General features: G+C 46.5%; 3 protein-coding genes across 5 annotated transcripts; 1 reads left to right on the top strand and 2 right to left on the bottom strand.

The window, feature by feature from the left end:
• Positions 1 to 5,635: 5,635 nt before the first annotated feature.
• Positions 5,636 to 6,220, bottom strand: LOC120696228 (dirigent protein 1-like). The gene has a single exon (XM_039979358.1). It carries the CDS (start codon positions 6,164 to 6,166, stop codon positions 5,636 to 5,638), a length of 531 nt encoding a protein of 176 aa, XP_039835292.1. The 5' UTR covers positions 6,167 to 6,220.
• Positions 6,221 to 6,917: 697 nt separating this feature from the next.
• On the bottom strand, positions 6,918 to 12,910 carry LOC120694493 (probable LL-diaminopimelate aminotransferase, chloroplastic). 2 transcript variants are annotated; one of them, XM_039977625.1, is made up of 10 exons: positions 11,052 to 11,218; positions 10,881 to 10,966; positions 10,537 to 10,604; positions 10,350 to 10,466; positions 8,784 to 8,846; positions 8,550 to 8,654; positions 8,422 to 8,472; positions 7,923 to 8,243; positions 7,539 to 7,745; positions 6,918 to 7,462 (listed from the first exon to the last, which is right to left on the bottom strand). In XM_039977625.1, the coding sequence occupies exons 1-10, from the start codon at positions 11,147 to 11,149 to the stop codon at positions 7,169 to 7,171; spliced, it is 1,410 nt and encodes a 469-aa protein (XP_039833559.1). In that variant the 5' UTR covers positions 11,150 to 11,218; the 3' UTR covers positions 6,918 to 7,168. The 2 variants fall into 2 exon arrangements, with proteins under 2 accessions (XP_039833559.1, XP_039833560.1); XM_039977626.1 differs by lacking the exons at positions 10,881 to 10,966; positions 11,052 to 11,218 and adding an exon at positions 12,760 to 12,910.
• On the top strand, positions 12,495 to 17,832 carry LOC120694492 (serine/threonine-protein kinase EDR1-like). 2 transcript variants are annotated; one of them, XM_039977622.1, is made up of 8 exons: positions 12,495 to 12,811; positions 13,247 to 15,472; positions 15,561 to 15,638; positions 15,946 to 16,098; positions 16,254 to 16,565; positions 16,688 to 16,810; positions 17,125 to 17,212; positions 17,289 to 17,832. In XM_039977622.1, the coding sequence occupies exons 2-8, from the start codon at positions 13,394 to 13,396 to the stop codon at positions 17,462 to 17,464; spliced, it is 3,009 nt and encodes a 1,002-aa protein (XP_039833556.1). In that variant the 5' UTR covers positions 12,495 to 12,811; positions 13,247 to 13,393; the 3' UTR covers positions 17,465 to 17,832. The 2 variants fall into 2 exon arrangements, with proteins under 2 accessions (XP_039833556.1, XP_039833558.1); XM_039977624.1 differs by having other exon boundaries at positions 12,495 to 15,472.
• Positions 17,833 to 18,332: the final 500 nt, after the last annotated feature.

Here is an 18,332-nt window from a genome sequence, read left to right as displayed (position 1 = left end):
GTAGGCTATTTCAGTCGCCGCTCAGTCAGTTTGGGCCTTTGGGGTACGAAATGTCCTTTTTACCCTCCATTCATAGAGCAGGCTTAAACAGAGGCAGCTTTCAGCCCGCATCGAGCCGCTCCCTCCTCGTTCCATTGATGACCTGCGCTACCTAGGAGGGGCGACGACCTGGCTAGGAAGGGAGCGGTCGGCTCGATGTGGGCTGAAAAGCTGACCGTGTTAAATTTGCTCTATGGATGGAGGGTAAAAAGTGTATTTCAGGTCCAAGCTGACTGGCGGTGACTGAAGGAGCCTACGTGGCATGCCACGTCGGATTCAAAGATGAAATTGGGCCGGGTAGGATAATTTAAAGACTAAATTGAACGTTTTCATAATTTAGAGATCAAATTGAGTCGAGCCTCATCATCATTCAGTAAGGATTTTGGCTATTTTGAATAAGATATTTTCGCCTTGTTCACGAATCTGAAGGTCCAAGACCACACTCGCAGCTCAAATTCTGCCGTCCTAGGGCCTGTTTGGGAGGGCTCCATGGGCGGCTCTGCGAGCGGATCCAGGTGAAGCCCTCCCAAACGGATGTATTTGCTGCGGCTCCAAATCAGAAGCCGGACGTGAAGCCCAAACTTGCTTCTATACGGGAGGCGGAGCCACAAAAACGTGGCTCCAACCGGCTCTGCCCCCCGTCCGTCCCGCAATACCCCTGACCCCAGCGCACGGAAAAGGAAAAAAAAACTCGCCCGCTCTCTCTCCCTGCCGACTCCCCACGCAACAGGGGCGGAGCCATGAATCCCCTCCGGCGACCGGCGGCGCGTCGGGAGGGCACTCCGAGTGGCGAAATCGACGGATCCACTCCGGTGGAGGCCGATCCAGGGATTGGGGACGGTGGAGGATCCCCATACGGGCCGGATGGGAGGCTACGCCCGAGAGGAGCTTCGGCGGGCGGCCAAGGCGCGCCGGCGCACGGGGTGCAGGCTCCGAGGGGGAGGGGCGTTGATGCGTCGTGGATGAGCTCCCCGGCGGCCGTCCTGACTGCCATCCCAACTTCAGGGGCTGGCGTCCCGGCCTCCGGTGTGGGCGCCGGCGGGCTGGGCATGGCAGCCATGGCGGCGGACGGGGACGGCGACGGGGAGGCGAGACTGCGCCGGCCGGGAGGTAGTTGACGGCCTCCTGCACACGCTCCGCCGGCGACGAGCCGCGCCGGCCGCGAGCAAGGGCCGCGAGGAGAGGAGGATGAGGTCAGGTGGTTGCGGGTGCTTGGAAGGAGGAGGAGGAAGAAAGCGACGGGGAGATAAGGAGGAAAGATAAAAAGGGATAGAAAAATAAAAAGAAATGGAAAAATGAAAAAAAAAATAGAAAAGGAAAGGTATTATTGACATTTTACCTTTCATATGTATTTTAAATAATCTGGAGGAGACATTCTGCCAAATATTTTTCAAAACGACTCCAACTTCACTAGAAAAGTCAAAGGTGCCGGAGCCGGACCTATTTCTGGCGGAGCTGGAGCCCCGAGCTTGCTTGTCCTGCGGTTTTGCTTGGAGGCTCGTGCAAACCACAAGCAGGTGCGTGGCGACAGCAGCATCCATCCAAGACTCGCCGGAACCCGAGAAAGATGCTGCTCCCCCGTACGCACCAACGTCGGAGCACGTCTACATCGGCTGGCTCGGACCGGACCAAAGATACTCCTCTGTAATAAAGAGGTGACCCGACCCATGCATGCTCTCCTGGCTGCGTGCGAGAACACACGCACCGTCGTCGCAGACACGGCTCGCTGACAAAGGCGAGCGATGCTGCAGGCGGCAGAGGCAGCCTCTGCCGCCGCACACAGACACAGGAGCGCGCAGGGGGCTTGACGTCCTGACGATGACGGGCGCGTAGATTTTCTGCGCGCCGGTATCGTATCGACGGCCCTCGCCCGGTGCCCCGGCGGCCGGCCGGGGCCGTGCAGCTCCCCGCCCTGGGCCGTGGCGCAGAGCTAAAGACACGGGCGACGTGACCAGACGGGAACGAGGCGGCGGCAACGTCCTCCTGTCGTCCGTGATTGTGCGTGAGCATGGGGCGCCCAGGCGGCCAGGCCCAGGCGTCTTGTCTTTCGCTGGCAGCGGCTGTGGCCATACCGCCATAGTGCTCTACCCTCTGCTCTCTTCTTTTCTTTTTCATGTGTCTTTCAAGAAGAGTGGAAGACAAAACCCTCATGGCCTCTCGAGAGAAAAATAGCTACCGGCCGAAAATTGCATTTCTCGGTGTGAAAACCGTGGCTTTCATTTTCAAGAAGTTGAAAGGCGTGCACATCGGAGTGCGACAACGGAGTAAGTAAGTAAACCGAACAGGTCGTTAAGGAAGAAACGGTCAACAAGCAACCAGGCACGCTGATCGCTGCCCGACACAAATGAGCACAAGCCGAGGCCGGCAGCCTGCTCTAATGATGCGCGCATGGAATGGAAATCCAGCCAGGCCAGCTTAACCGCCTTATCATCATTAGAATCGATCGATCTCGCGTTAAAATGCTGTCTACTAGTGTAGTACGTACTACTCGCATGAGACTTAACCTGTCGCTTGTGCGAGCTTTTTTCCCCAAAAGACGAGACCTCTCATTGGCTTGGGCACACCAAGAAGGCCCGGAGGATTCGCAATAATGCAATCGCAATTCGCAATGCACAGGACAAAATAGGCGCTAGTGCGAATGTTCTTCTATCAGATAAAAACGGAGGATTTTACGACGACAGCTACTGATTATTCTCTGAATGTTTGTTCATTAGACTTCAGAGAATCCCTGAAGCAGGTCCATGTATCTCTACACCACGGGCTACTTGACGTCCTCTCTCCTCTGCGTGCCAGTAGAGTTCGCGTATTCATACGGATACGATGGTACTGTGATACATACATACGTGCAGCACGTGGTCCAGCAGATGCTGTACGTACGTGCAGCTGGCGTCACACGTGAGACAAGGACGGAACCCAGCTTCTCCTTCTTGGTACTTGCAAAAGCCAAAGCATGAGGCGCTAAACAAGTGCTTGGGTGTGCTGTGTTTGTTTGCCTTGGACGCAGCTGAAGAGAGGTTCAGGTTCAGATTGGCACAGCCTTATCAACCCTGATGCTGTTCTGCAAACATCCATCCCCAACGCAACTGATTCAGTACACACACTACTACCAAAACAGTCCCAAACACCGCTCCTAATTCGAACAGCACGCATAAAAACATGCGCCTTTTGAGAGGTGCTGAAGCTATTAGCAGCAGCATGTGCATCTAGTCTGATGGTTCTGCTTCTGCATGATCGAGCCAGCAGCATCCATGCGATTAGCAGGCGACATGCTCATGGGCACACATGGACGCGTGGTTAAGCCTTTGAGGCCGGCGGGCGTGGCTGCAATTATAACCCTTTTTTTTTTGAAAGAGAGCAATTATAACCCTAACCACGCGCATTTTTGGTCGTATGCATCTGCACTTTGTTCTCTTCTCCTCCTGATGACCGGACCGGACCTCTCTCTACTACTGCAGTACCTAGAGCTTTTGGTAAAGCTAGTGAGGTTTCCACAGCATGATCAGTATAGACAGTAGGCTACGCTTTTGTCATTTACGCTGCTAACAACAACTATAATTATGCGGTTTTGTCATGTACATAAACCACAATCATGGCGTGTCTACAAAGAACACGAGGCTCGGGAGCACCGGCTAGAAAAAGCGCTTTAGATTCATGGCAGCAGCTACAGCTAGCTGGTGCACCGCACGACGCCCCGGCTTGTCGCCGGCAGGGCGAGCAGCACCGTACGAGCCCTGGCAGCGAAAGTTCCTCGCGACATCGTTGAGTGAGGCGAGTGTACTACGTGGTTGTTCCGGCAGGAGAGCCAGCGGAGTGGACGGATCAATGGCGATGGTGCGTGGAAGAAGGAAGGAAGGATGGATGCTGCTGGCTGCTGCCATTGTCGTCGATGACTGATGACGACGACGACCTAGCAGAGACAGAGAGGGCAAAGCAAAGCTCCTCCCCACTTGCGCGAGTGTGAAAGGGACGGAAGGAGAAGGGGCAGGGGCAGGGAGGGGGCAGCCGCGGCGGCGTCCGGCGACTTTTGCTGATACACACTCGCCTCGCCTCGGCGCGGCGCTTTTGCCTTTCGCCTTCCCCGAGGCCGGTGGGCCGCGCCGGCTGCCTGTTCCGGTCAGCCTTGCACGCACAGATTAGATTGTACAAGTGGATGCAGATGCAGATGCAGATGCAGATGCAGTCTGCAGAGGGCTCTTCTTTCTTTCTTTTGCAGCTTGCTTTTGCATCAACAGCATCCGAGATGGTGTCTGTGCATGGTTGCTGCTTGCTTGGTCGTGCGAGTTTTGACCTGCCAAAGCCAAACTGGCCCCCCAATGTGAATCTGCACGGATGCTAGCTCAAGCGTTTGTGTGGATATGCTTATAATTTTTAAAGAGTTTGTTTGAATTTAAACTGAATCATACGAACATGGGTCTGCTTAACTTGAACAGGCAGGCTCTGACTCTAGCCGGCTGCGTCAGGAGGCCTCCCTGCTTGTTGTTGAAAGGGCACCATTTGTCCATTTCATGACGATCCTGGGCGACAAGATGCGAATCTGGTTGTGCCTTCATGGTTTGGAATTTGGATTGGACGTCTGCGACACGATTTCGTGCGAGTCGCAGCTGCATGTTTGCTGATTTTGCCCCGCTGCATTTGCTCAGAGCAGTGGGCTGGGCGCCACGGACATAGCTGGTTGACAGGCCGTTTCTTTTTCACTTGGGCTGGCGGCGGGCGGGAAAGGGATATATGGGCCTCTTAATTCTCTTAAGAAGCACAAGGGCCCAGTTGCAGAAACGTTGCCCAAACAAAATCCCCAGATTTTCTCAAAAAAAAAAACCCAGGTCCTCTCAAAAAGATGAACGGATGCTATAGCTCTACGTAGATGAGAGGTTTCAGCGAACTGATCACAGATCAGTTGGTTAGGTCTCTTGTGGTGGAACCTACCCACCCGGATTCAAGTCTTCGATTTGGCACGGGTGCTCGCACTTTTCTGGATTTATTTTAAGATTTTCCGGCGTTATGCGTTAAGTGGTAAACGACGTTCCCGTCTACAACGAATCGTTAATGGTGACTTCAGGAATCTCCAGATCTGCCGGTCCAGTCCTTCGGAGATGCTCATAGGAGTAGGTTTTGCGTACGTGTGTTCATAGAGATGAGTGTGCGTGCGTGTTGTGAGCGTCTGCGTTGTACTGTACTCAAAAAAGAAAGATGAGAGGTTTCAGAAAAAAAGTCCTCTGAATAAACCCAGGTCCATAAATGTGGGCTGTGCCTGTTTCACTCGCTAGAAAAGGAACAAAAGCAAGCAAACGCATTTACGAAATCTATCTCTGAAGAACGAAATCTGCGGTCTGTGCACCCGAACCACTATTCAAATACAGAAGTTTTTTCAAAACTAGTTGGACTTGAATACCACTATTCAAATACAACAGTTTAAGAGAAAACTTGAGCACCCAAGATACATGAACTGTACTTAATTCAAATAATTTGCAAATGTTGGACATTATCAAGTTATTTGTAAACATCGCCTTGTCGTGAATCCGGAACTCACACCAAAACAAAATTGTCAACGTGTAGTGCAGAGAAGGCTACGAAAAGTTGCATGCTCTGCCCACCAAAGCTAGTATCGGCGGCGGGGCGTGAACACGACCAGGTCGAGCTGGAACACGGCCGCGTCCGGCGGGGTGCTCACGACCTTGAGCAGGGAGACGCCGCGCGCCATCCTGAACCCGCCGGTGCCGCCCACGACCGCGCGCTCGAGGACCTCGTCGCCGGGGAAGCTGTAGCTGCCCTGCAGGGACAGCGTGCTGCCGCGGTGCTCGCCGGCGGTGAACACGAGCGTGATGGCCGAGAAGTAGTTGGCGTCGGCGAGGTCCGCGCCGGCGAAGAGGCCCTGGTACCGGCCGACCTCCCGGGACGACGGGTCCGGCCCCGCGCGCAGCACGTCGTCGACCACGCCCACCTCGCCGAACGTCGAGTTGCCGCCGAGCCGGGACGGTGCCACGGACCCCACCGTGGCGTTCGGGCCCGAGAACTGCTCGTGCACGTAGACGCGGATGCGCACGCGCTCCTCGCGGCCGGCGGCGAGGGCGGCCGGCGAGAGGAGGGCCAGCAGGGCGACGAGCGCCAGCAGCGACGGCGAGGAGGCCATTGATCTGGTGGCGGCGAGGCTAGACCGCTAGAGTGAGCAATCGATCGGAGCTGGAGATTTGCACCGTGCTAATGATTGGTGCCTCGAGACTTAATTGCAATGCGTATATATAGCACCAGTGGGCGGTGGCTCGGTCTGGGCTCGCCGGAGCGGCCATGGATCGGTCGACGAGGGACAACCGGACAGGACATGGAGCGGCGCATGCGTGCAAGATGCTAGCTACTATGTTCAGGTTAACTAACAATGAAAAAATCGAGCGCAGATCGGCGAAGAATGGTTCCAAGAGATCTTGCAGTGTTGATCAATCCGCCCAGCCGGATGCTGCTCCGTTACAACTTACAAGGCTTGGCAGGTAGCAGTTCGCCGCGGCGGCAGCGACTGGCCTGCTAGCGGATCGGGTCAGCTGAACACTGAACTGAACAGAATGCACTCATGCTAATTAGGAGCTGGTCTTTTGTCTGATTAATGTGGATCTTTCCGAATTAATTATGACGTATGGTGACGTTAATGCTGATGCAGGCAAGCTCCTTGTTCTGCTGTTTCGATCGCGCAGAGAGCGCTACCACGCTCCGATTCCTATCCAGCCATCTAGGTTGTCAACTTGTATGGTCTGGCGCAGGTCAACTTCCATAGATACTGGTCTAACACTTCATCCTGCCTGTAATTTTTTTTTCTCGAACGAGTAGAAGAACTGCAAGTCGTTGTATTAATAGAAAAATTTGAGGAGAGATTCAGAAACAGCAACAGCACATGAACAGCAAGGGACCTAAACATAGGCCATATAACCACTACCTGGTGATTCAAATGTCTCGGGGATACAACAAGCATCTTTCGAATTGGAAATTATTTGAAAGAACTACCACAACATAAAAGCCTAGGAAATTATCAAGTTTCGCTTCTAATATCTCCAAGTAGCTCGACAGAGCGAATTTGGTGTTCCAAATCATGATGCAATCTTATTGATATCGTCCTTCCAAGACGTTACTGAAGCTGCGTCAGTGCTCACTTGTACAGCTGTTTTAATCTCCTAGCGGCTTCAATGATGTTTTCTCTGTGGCCAAACGCGCTGACCCTCACAAAGCCTTCGCCGCCAGGTCCAAATCCACTGCCAGGCGTAGTGACAACGTTCGCCTTCTCAAGGATCTCAGCGAACACATCCCACGAATTGCGACCAGGGAAGTGCACCCACACATAAGGAGCGTTCTTGGCACCATATACATTGAATCCAAGCGATGTAAACGTGTCGACAATTATTTCAGTATTCTCCTTGTAGAAGCCAACAACATCATGCATAGCCTGTATGAGAACAAACAGATATGAGCAGAGACAATACAAAAGTGTCATTTGGAAATTTCAACAAACTGAAGTCTACCTTCAGACCCTCTGGAGAGAGGCAAGCTAAGCCACCAGCTTGAGCAATGTTTGATGCGCCATTGAAGCAGGTGCACACAATGCGGTTGAAATCTTTAGCGACTGGATGCCCATCTGAGAAAAGAAGCTCCTTGGGGACAACAGTCCAACCTAGACGGACACCAGTGAACCCAGCATATTTCGAGAATGATGCTGTCTCAATGGCAACCTGCATGTAGACAAACCATGATGACAAAAAGTGCAGTTCAATTTACCCGAAGAAAATAATGTGTTGATTATCATAAGTTCATAACCATGGCACTATATACATAGGGCAAAATGCAATTAAGGGCTAAAAATCCAATATGCAGTACAAATAAGTAAACAGCTGGAACACAGAACCCACCTCTCTCGCACCAGGAATTTCAAAGATAGACTTTGGGCTATCATCTGATATGTACATAGCATAGGCAGAATCATAGACAATGATAGACCCATTGTCCTTAGCAAATTTGACTAGTCTCGTCAGTTGGTCCCGAGAGGCAGCAGCACCAGTGGGGTTGTTCGGTGAGCAAAAGAAAATTATATCTGTACGTGGGACAGTTGACAGATCAGGGAAAAATCCATTTTCAGGATTGCATCTCATGTACTCGATGTTCCCGTACTTCTGAACATCTTGCTGATATAAGCCAGTTTGGCCCATGATAACACTTGAATCAACATATGCCTGTCAAAATGAAAGACATCCTTTAATCTCACCAGATAATATGTAAAAGAAGTAGCAGCTATAAGCCAAAAGTAACAGTATGAAAACAAAAATAAAAAAGAACCATTATCACCACAAGGTTCAGAATCGTGAATATGAAAGTAACTGCAAGTTAAAGTCAATTTAACAATTCTCTTACAGGGTATGATGGGTCTTGGACCGCAATCGTCACATTAGATCCAAAAAGAACCTGTAACATTAGAATCAGGAAAACAATTTTAACATGAACTGTAAGCTTAAAAGGGAAGATGCAAGTTTGTTTGGTACCTGCAGGCGGGAAATGTCACATTTGGCACCATCAGAGACAAATATGTCTGAATCTTCAATACCAAGGTCCACATAGTAGGTTGCAGCAATTGCTGACCTTAGTTTCTGCATAGACAACCAACACAACATTTCATGATGCTGAAGATAAGGAGCTAAGTCGATCAGTGCAATGAGTTGTCTGGGTCAGTCTATAAATGCATTGAAAGTTTCTAATAAAGCCACAAGCTATAGTACCTTTTCACCTTGCTCAGCTCCATAACCACTGTAGCCATCAATTGTTGATAAGGCATGTGCTCTCTATGTTTACACATGGACAAATCAACAAATAATGTAATTGCAAAAGAGGTATTAAGCAAAAGAAACGTGTAGATGAATTTTCTTAGAAAACTCCTACAGATATGTACAACTGGAACCAAAAGAGAACCGAAATACAACAACAACAACATAGCCTTTTTTTCCCAAGCAAGTTGGGGTAGACTAGAGATGAAACCCGAAAGAAATAAATTCAAGGTTCAGACACATTGATAGCTAGTCTCCAAGCGCTCCTATCCAAAGCTATCTCTTTAGAGATATTCCAATCCTTAAGGTCTGTCTTAACCGACTCATCCCACGTCAGTTTAGGTCTACCTCTACCCCTCTTTACATTATCGACCCGCTCAATAACCTCATTACGCACCGGCGTCTCAGGAGGCCTTCGTTGGACATGTCCAAACCATCTCAGCCGATGCTGGGTAAGTTTCTCCTCAATTGGTGCCACCCCGACCCTATCCCGAATAACTTCGTTCCGGACTCTATCCCTCCTTGTGTGCCCGCAAAACCACCGCAACATCCGCATCTCTGCTACACTCAGTTGCTGGACATGTCGCCTTTTTGTAGGCCAACATTCAGCACCGTATAATATCGCCGGACGAATTACTGTCCTATAGAATTTGCCTTTTAGCTTTTGTGGCACCCTCTTGTCACAAAGGATGCCAGAAGCTTGCCGCCATTTCAACCAGCCAGCTGAAATTCTATGCCTAACATCTTCATCAATGTCACCATCCTTTTGTAGCACCGATCCTAAATACCGAAAAGTATCCTTTTGGACCACCACTTGCCCATCTAAACTAACGTCTCCCCCCTCATGCCTAGTCGCGCTGAAATCGCACATCATGTACTCGGTATTGGTCCTACTAAGTCTGAACTCTTTCGACTCTAACGTGCGTCTCCACAACTCTAACTTCCTATTAACCCCTGCCCTACTCTCGTCAACTAGCACCACATCATCAGCAAAGAGCATACACCAAGGGATCTCACCTTGTATATCCTTTGTGACCTCATCCATCACTAAAGCAAATAAATAAGGGCTCAATGCTGACCCCTGGTGTAGGCCTATGTTAATAGGAAAGTCAGTGGTGTTGCCATCACATGTCCGGACAAACGTCGTCGCATCCTTGTACATATCCTTAATGAGGGTAATGTATTTAGTTGGGACTTTGTGCTTCTCCGAGGCCCACCACATGACATTTCTCGGTACTTTGTCATATGCCTTCTCAAGGTCAATGAAGATCATGTGCAAGTCCTTCTTCTGCTCCCTATATCTCTCCATCAATTGTCGTATTAAGAAAATCGCCTCCATGGTTGACCTTCCAGGCATGAACCCAAATTGGTTTTGGGTCACACTTATCACTCTTCTTTTTTTGTGTGTGAATTAAACATAAAAGTGAAAGCACTGCTAAGTAACACTATTTTTTTTGTGTGAATTGAAGATATACAATTGAAAGCACCATTAGTGTCTTATTTTTCACAACAAGAACACACCTCTGCCATGGCATTCGTTATGACATCTGGAATGGGCTCCGTAGTGTCACCTATCCCAAGGCTTATAATCTTAGCATCAGGGAACTTGAGCAAATGAGCTGCTCTTCTCCTGGCAATCTGATTGACAGTCAACATTATCAGAAGCTGAAACTATAACAGAACAGTATCAACAAGAAAAGGTCATAACCTCAGGAAATAAATATCCTGCTTGGAGCTTGGCCATGTTAGCATTGCGCGGGACACTAGTCTTGTAAGCTTCAGGACAGAAGTAAGAAAATGTTAGCAAACAACACCGCTATTTCTGTTCCTACAGCATCTCCAGGCAAACTCATCACATGAATGCAACCCCAGCAAAACAAGAAGCTACTACTGCTTGCAGCAATCTAGAATAATACCCTAATCCGAACCAGCACCTGCAGCATTCGATGGGATGCCTCAAACGAAGACTAACAGAGGCTAAAGCTTAAACATGAATTTCAGGAACAGGATCGAAACAATTAGAAATGAAGCGCACGAGGGGCTTGGTAGTACATGTTTCGGCGGCCGGTGGGCTACTGACGCAGCTGATTTTGTGGGACACTCTTCCCGTGGGTCGCCGGGGGCTTGTCTTCGACACCCTAGAAGCGTGCCACGGTTAGAGGTATCCATCGGATTAACAGAGACACGCCAGCGTGCGACGGGGAGCGGGGTGCAGCTGGGTACCTGAGAGAGCACGGCGACGACGAGACAAAGGAGGAGGACGCGGTGATTGCGGGTGCCGCGGCCATAGCGGCGGCAGAAGAGGCGGGGGCGGCGGCCATGGCGTCAGCAGAAGAGGCGGCGGCGTAGGAAAGGGTAAGGGGAGTGTGCAGTGCGGGTAGTGGAAGACGTGCGAAAAATTAGGGAAGAAGGAGAGGGAGGCCCAAGCCCATAACATACAAAGGGCACGCGGTTTTTTTTGGGCCTGGGCCGGCCCAATTCTTCTTGGTTGGACACTTGGACTCCTAGCGATCAGTGTCAACAGTATTATATCAAAAAAAAAATCAGATCAGTGTCAACATCTGCACGCCGGTTGGTCATGTCTTCTTGCAGAAAACATGGGAAAGGATTGGGTGACAAATCCCTTTCATTGTTCATCCCGTCCGGTTCAGTACAGTTTTGATCATTCGACCTGAGCTTCCACGTACTGTCAACTGACGTGCCGATCAACAAGCGCGCCCTTTATAACCCTTCCGTAACATTAGTACCTAGGCAAGCAAAACTCAAGCAGGCATTTTTAGCATCCCAAAAAATTAAGGAAAACCTTGCTTCTTTACCAATGAAATCAATGGAAAAACTACTTATGGAGTTCTCATCTGCAGGTGGATAGATAAAGAACCACGAAGGGGGAAAAGAAGATTCAGTATCATCAGATGGCAAGTGAATCAAAATATCTTCAGGCAACAAGTCACAGGTCAACTTAAAAGAACTACGAGTAAGCAAATGGCGGGACCAATGTGTGACTAAACCAAGTTGCACCTACGGGGTCCAGTTTGCGTACGAAAGACACTTGCCTCCTGACGGCAAAAAACAATAAATTTTAAGATTAAAAAAAATAGTCCAGTTGGGCAACAAATGGCACTATAGAACTCAATATGATGCAGCAGTGCTGCACCATATATAGTTTATGAGCCACAATATCTATCAGTATCTGATAGAGACAAATGGGAGTTTCAGAAGGCAGTCCCTTGCCCCAAGTAATCTCCAGTCGAGGTTTATAGAATTGAGCTTGCTGTGCATCGCGTGACATTTTTTTTGTGTGCAAAACTGGATTGAATGACTTCTTTTCTTTTCTTCCTTTCCTTTCCCTTCTTTTTTTTGGGGCAAAACTGCATTGCATGACAGTTGACTACAATCTTATTGCTCATGTCATATAAATGTTTCACTTGCAGTTACACTTACAGATACAAAATCGAAAGATAATCTGGCAACTGAGTTCCTTTCTTCGTCATTAGATATTAATTACATGGATGGAGAAGTATGCCTAATACATATTGATGTGCATATCTTTAAAGCTGATCGACGTGTCACCATACAATACACTACATTTCTCTCTGTTTTTTTTGAAAATAAACACTAAGCTTCACTCCAGTTCCATATTAACAACCATTGACCTGCTAGTCTGCCTGTGAACTGTATAACCTAATAATATCTAAAAAATGTTCAACCAGTAGCAGCCCTGATTAAAACTATTCAGCCCATTGCTGTCATTCAATTTGAAGTCTGGACAAAAACAATTAAATGCTTCATAGATGACTCGGTTTAGGTCCCATTGCCCCCAACTCCAATCCAGCCATCTTGAAATCTACTAGTATATTATACTAAATCAACCTCACCCATCTATATATAACAATCTCTCAAGGATCACAGAGGTAAGGTAGATGGTACATACCAGCTCTTAAGCTTTGACGAGTCGTCTCAGCCTTCATCTGGAGGTCGTGAGGGTTAGCACCTATCTTCTTCTTTAGCTTTCTATTTCCTTTGCCACAGCATGTGTGGTTTCCACCTTCAGAAGCACAAGAATCTTCACAAACTATGTCCATCTATGATTCACTGTTTCCTTTTTTGCAGAAGTGATTACTAATATAGTTAATATTATCTTGTTGAAGTAAAGTTTATACTTGATAGTAAGATATTATTTAATTTTATAAATATTGGCAAACACTGCATAATCACTAGTAGCAGAAACTGGAAACAAGAATACACAATTTGAGAATTATTGAATGCTTTCATTTTCTTGTAATAAGCATCATGGCTAAGCCTTTAAGTTTTGACTTTCTGCCTTATCTTACAGGTTTACAATTTCAACAAACTTTAATAATTTCTTGTGAGATACAAGTTATATCATTTTTTTTAACCCTCTAATTGCATATCTCCAGATTGTTTTCTAAGGTCATTGGGGACAAAACTACAACTACCTGTATTAGGATGCTATGTGACTATTAATGCTAGCTAATATCATAGTTAGCAATGTATACTAAAAATGGAATGAGAAATAGAACTCTCAAACGTTGACCTGAGAGGTAATGTCAAAGAACATTATATATTCTCCATGCAATTTAGAGACAATTGGAGCTGGAGGTCCTGAAGCTGCACATCTAAGATTATCAGAAGCTTTGCCAACAAGTGCCCCAAATACCAGCCCTAGGCCTCCAGTATTTTTTGTTACAACTGGGCACACACAGTTGTTGAATTACTCCTTCCGAACTGGCGAAGAGTTTGCTCTTGGATTCATGCAAGACAGGGCAAATATAAGGAAGCCTTTGGCTCCAATCATCTCTGATGACAGGACCATCAACACCAGCTTCACTCCTTGGGGGGATGAAGCTAATATTTCTGGAGATAAACCATCAAAGAAGCTGCTAGAGTTTCCTCCATTCAGCGAAACAAAAAGTCAAGGATCAAATAAGAGGAACCCACAAGAGATATATAACTCTGGATCAACTAGAATGAAGTTCCTTTGCAACTTTGGTGGCAGATTCCTACCAAGGCCAATAGATGGCAAGCTTCGATATGTTGGTGGTGAGAAGCATCTGATTCAGATTAGCCGGGGAATGTCATGGCAAGGACTGATCAGCAAGACAACCAAACTCATCAGGCAAGCTCACATAGTCAAGTACCACTTGCCAGGGGAACAAGTGAATGTGCTTATTTCTGTTGCCTCCGATGATGATGTTCACCATATGATTGATGAGTGCATTGTACTAGAAGAAAGCAAAGAAAGGCCAGCTATGTACCTATTTACAGATGAAGATGATGAGCACCATGTACATTTTGTGGTAGGGAGCTCATCAGATAAAGATACTGAAGCACAATACATTGCTCTAATAAATGGATATGGATACACTGGACCAGGTGAGAAATTAAGTGCACAAGGTCCTGGGAGTACATCAGCCAGTGATCTGGATCAGCTGATGTTTGATATTGATGACGAAGGATCAGTGATAGGCAGGACTGAAGAAGCTTCATCATGCATTAGGAGCAAGCGTTCACAAAATACTGTTACAGTTCCACCAAAGGCATCCAGGATCCCCCTGCATAAAATTCCTCCCATAGTCATGGAACAAATGACCAATCAAGACTGTGTCATACGGAGTGATGAAGGCAAGGCGAGCTCCTATCCTGCCAGTAAGTCAAGAAATATTAACCCTGCTTCATCTATGCCATTGGAATTCGCATATCCATCTCAGTGGGAGCGAAATGGTAGTAATGTCACACCAAGGAGAATTCCTGAACTGCGAAGGACAGCAACCAACATTGAAATGATAGGTCAACATGCTGAAACAGATAAGGGAAGCACATCATTAAGAACAGAGCTGATCATACCATCAGCCGAGAACAGTTTGAGGATTCCATCACTGAGTTCAAACTACAGCAGCCCAAAACAACATACCAGTCCAGTCAACATGTTGCTGAGAGAACAGACTGAGACAACCATCCAATTTATCCAGCCCAATAATTCAACTGATTTTGAGAAGTTGGTGACAGAAGAGCCTGTTGGAAGAGCTGTATATGAAATGCTTGCATCTCCGTCAGGAGATTATCAAAAACCAGTGCACAAATGCCTGAGATCTGATGAAAGCATAGATACAAGAAGGCATAGCTCCCAAGGAGACACCATTCGTTATTCCGATACAGATAAGTTGCATAACCGGACAGAGTGGCCTGCTCCTACCCAGTCATCTGAGTCAAATGAAGCAGGAGCTCACATTTTGTGGGACAACACACACATCAGTGTGAACCCATACACCCATGAGCAAGTATTTTCAGTGAATACAACAGGGAATATAGATACACTTCCTGATGTTATGTGCAGTGGTGCTGTCAAGAAAGAAAATCCTTCTAGGCTAGTTATCTATGACAGTAAAATAGTATCTTCCCCAAGTCCGTTTACATCTTCAGATAGCAAGTTATCTGAGCCGCAGAAAAATGGTCCTGTACAATCTTCAAGGGACAAACAACAAGCTTCTCCCAGTAGCGTTCAACAGGATGCACAAATTTTTAGGTCTACTTCACTTGGAGGCGATGCCAAGAACAATATGCAAGTTGGACCTTCATCGGATGAAGTTATAGAAAGTTTTGCATCATCAATCTCAGAACTTGAGGTACATCTCATCACCTCCACAAAAGTACTCGTGAGATGCAACTCTGAAAGCATTTTTATGACAGTCTTTGCATTTCCTCTGATGGCAGATACGTGAAACCAATGAAGATGAACAATCCCTTCCTGCAAATGCAACATTGGGTATGGATATTATAAGCAATGTCCAGGTGGGTAGGTTGTTTGTAATTTAAGCTAGAATCTTCAGTCCCAACTGCCAACCATTAGTTCAATCAGGACAACATGTTTGTGTGAATCTGCATAGCATTTTGTAGGGATCTCCCTCAAGTTCTCAGTAAAAAAAGAAGAATTTGCACAATACTGTTAGGAAAATATACAGACAGGAGTAGTTAAAAGAAAAATAAGGAAAAAAAGAAGCTTCAGTTGCAGTTCTGGCAAGGAACCATCAATCAATCACATTATTGCACATGACTTTCCCCAATGTACCATTGATTATTCATTTGAATTACACCACAGATAATAAGGAATGAGGACCTCGAAGATCTGCAGGAGATGGGCTCTGGTGCATTTGGAACTGTCTTTCATGGAAAATGGAGGGGAACTGATGTTGCCATCAAACGGATAAAGAATAGCTGCTTCATGTATCCATCATCAGAGACAGATAAACTGGTTAGTTAAAAATCACATGACAAATTGGAGTCACAATAAAAAATTCACAATGGAGACTCAGCAGTTAATAGTAGAATACCACAAGATCAGTCTCCCAGGATCTAGTGAACTAGGCTTTGCTCATCATAAAACAAATAACAAATTTTATTTTGCAGATTGAGGAGTTTTGGAGAGAAGCAGCCATCCTCTCAAAACTTCACCACCCTAATGTGCTGGCATTCTACGGGATTGTGAATAATGGGCCTGGGGGGACATTAGCAACTGTGACAGAATTCATGGCCAGTGGATCCCTCAAGAAAGTCCTTCTGCGCAAAGAAAAATTTCTGGACAGGCGCAGGCGGATAACTCTTGCTGTAGATGTGGCTATTGGAATGGAATACTTGCACTCCAAGGATATAATTCATTTCGATCTGAAGTGTGATAACTTGCTGGTGAATCTGAATGATCCTTCTCGTCCCATATGCAAGGTGTGCCCCTTTCCATCAATGTGATGTTTATGTTTGTATAAAATGAGCCGCGACGAATCATAAACAGCCCATTCCTGGCTTCCTTTTCACGTGAGCAAAGCAACCGGTAATCTTGGCTGCAGGTAGCTGATTTTGGTTTGTCCAAGGTGAAACAAACTACAATGGTCTCTGGTGGAATGAGAGGAACTCTTCCATGGATGGCTCCTGAAATGCTTGAAATGAGCAGCAATATGGTATCAACCAAGGTACTTCTCACTAAGTATCTTGATGATCCCAAAAATTAATAATACTACAAAACAGAAAATGCACTGTGGCATTATATGTGTTTCTCATATGGCACTCAACAAGCTGAAAACCAACCGAGTAAATTGTGATTTTGGTACTAAGATATTTGAGTGGCCTAACTCTGTTATTTAGGAGGGTTATCGTTTATATGGAAACTAGAGAATACTTATTTCTACATATTAAAGTTGCTTAAGTGAAGAATAAAAGAAAAAAATGCTTCTCAGTTATCTGCATTATCTATAAATAAATGTACCTTTATCTGACACTATGACAGGTTGATGTGTATTCTTTTGGAATCATAATGTGGGAAATACTCACGGGCAAGGAGCCATATGCTGGCATGCACCATGGAGGAGTTATAGGTGTGCTTAAAACATTATGAAGTCATGTATGCTCTAACGCTATCTGAGGTCCTGATTACAAACTCAAAATTTGCAGGAGGAATTTTGAGCAACACATTGAGGCCAACAGTACCAGCATCATGTGATCCGCAGTGGAGGGAACTGATGGAGCTGTGCTGGTCAAATGAGCCTGACAAAAGACCAACCTTCACAGAAGTGGTTAGCCGCCTCCGTTTAATGCTAGAAGCCAACCAGAACAGGCCACTGGTCTAACTTTCATAAGAACCACCATCTGTCTATGCTGCAAACCGTACATGTGTGTATATTCATGTTGTTCAGTACTTCAGTTTCAGCAAACCTTCTACATTAAGTGTTCTTCAATCTGTATGTGTGTGCGTGTTGGTATTTGGATTGGGCCATTTGCACAAGCATCATGCATCTAAGGTCTATGTTGCAATGCTGTTAGGGAACTAACAGTGATGTTTAAATACAAATTTCACCTACTTATATTTTTTTAGTACTTGTATGTGTAATTTAGCTGTATATTTAGTACTTTTAACTGTATATTTAAATGGAACTTCTAGCGAGACTTTTAACTGTATATTACAGTTTCAGGTGCTCTTCAAGAAATAAATCCCAGTCTTATGTGCTTTCACATGCCAACTGTTAATATCAGATATGTGGTGTGTATATTAAGATGAATATGATTTTACATAAATTTGCCATTACATAAAACTTAACAATCCCTCACTCATTGCCACTGCAAAACCATTTTCCAAGGAACATAAAAAAAATTGCGCATCAAATAGATATTAATGTGCATGCACAAATAAGTACGGTAGCTAGTCCTTGCAAACAAATAGGTCAGCTACTAAAGTTCAGGAAAACCATAGCATTTCCCCTAACATAATCTACAATAAAAAAAACTCTACATTTGTGCCTGCCTATCTATCTCGACCATTCCACAGAGGAGTCGTAATGCGCGGCACACCCCGTAGGAAATACATCAAACAGTTCCGACGCATGCAGCATAAGAAAAGCATAAGAGAAGCGAGAATCTCAGAGCTAAGAACCACGATACCTGATCCTCTTCATCACGAAAAAGCGGCCTCTTAGCGCGCAGGCACGATCGGCGGAGGAC

This window comes from Panicum virgatum, chromosome 2K, assembly GCF_016808335.1.
Source record: "Panicum virgatum strain AP13 chromosome 2K, P.virgatum_v5, whole genome shotgun sequence".
NCBI classification, from domain to species: Eukaryota; Viridiplantae; Streptophyta; class Magnoliopsida; order Poales; family Poaceae; genus Panicum; species Panicum virgatum.
Note: the sequence above shows the minus strand (reverse complement) of the source record. Positions and strands in the feature narration are given on the sequence as shown.

Excerpts from the sequence above, each read along its gene's own strand:
- LOC120696228 (XM_039979358.1), bottom strand. The coding sequence starts at position 6,166 with ATGGCCTCCTCGCCGTCGCTGCTGGCGCTCGTCGCCCTGCTGGCCCTC.
- LOC120694493 (XM_039977625.1), bottom strand. The coding sequence starts at position 11,149 with ATGGCCGCCGCCCCCGCCTCTTCTGCCGCCGCTATGGCCGCGGCACCC. Across the intron at positions 8,473-8,549 it reads GTGACATTTCCCGCCTGCAG|GTTCTTTTTGGATCTAATGT; the intron begins GTACCAAACAAA and ends CTAATGTTACAG. Across the intron at positions 8,244-8,421 it reads TCCAAGACCCATCATACCCT|GCATATGTTGATTCAAGTGT; the intron begins GTAAGAGAATTG and ends TCATTTTGACAG.
- LOC120694492 (XM_039977622.1), top strand. The coding sequence starts at position 13,394 with ATGTCAAAGAACATTATATATTCTCCATGCAATTTAGAGACAATTGGA. Across the intron at positions 15,473-15,560 it reads CATCAATCTCAGAACTTGAG|ATACGTGAAACCAATGAAGA; the intron begins GTACATCTCATC and ends CTCTGATGGCAG. Across the intron at positions 16,099-16,253 it reads CATCAGAGACAGATAAACTG|ATTGAGGAGTTTTGGAGAGA; the intron begins GTTAGTTAAAAA and ends TTTATTTTGCAG.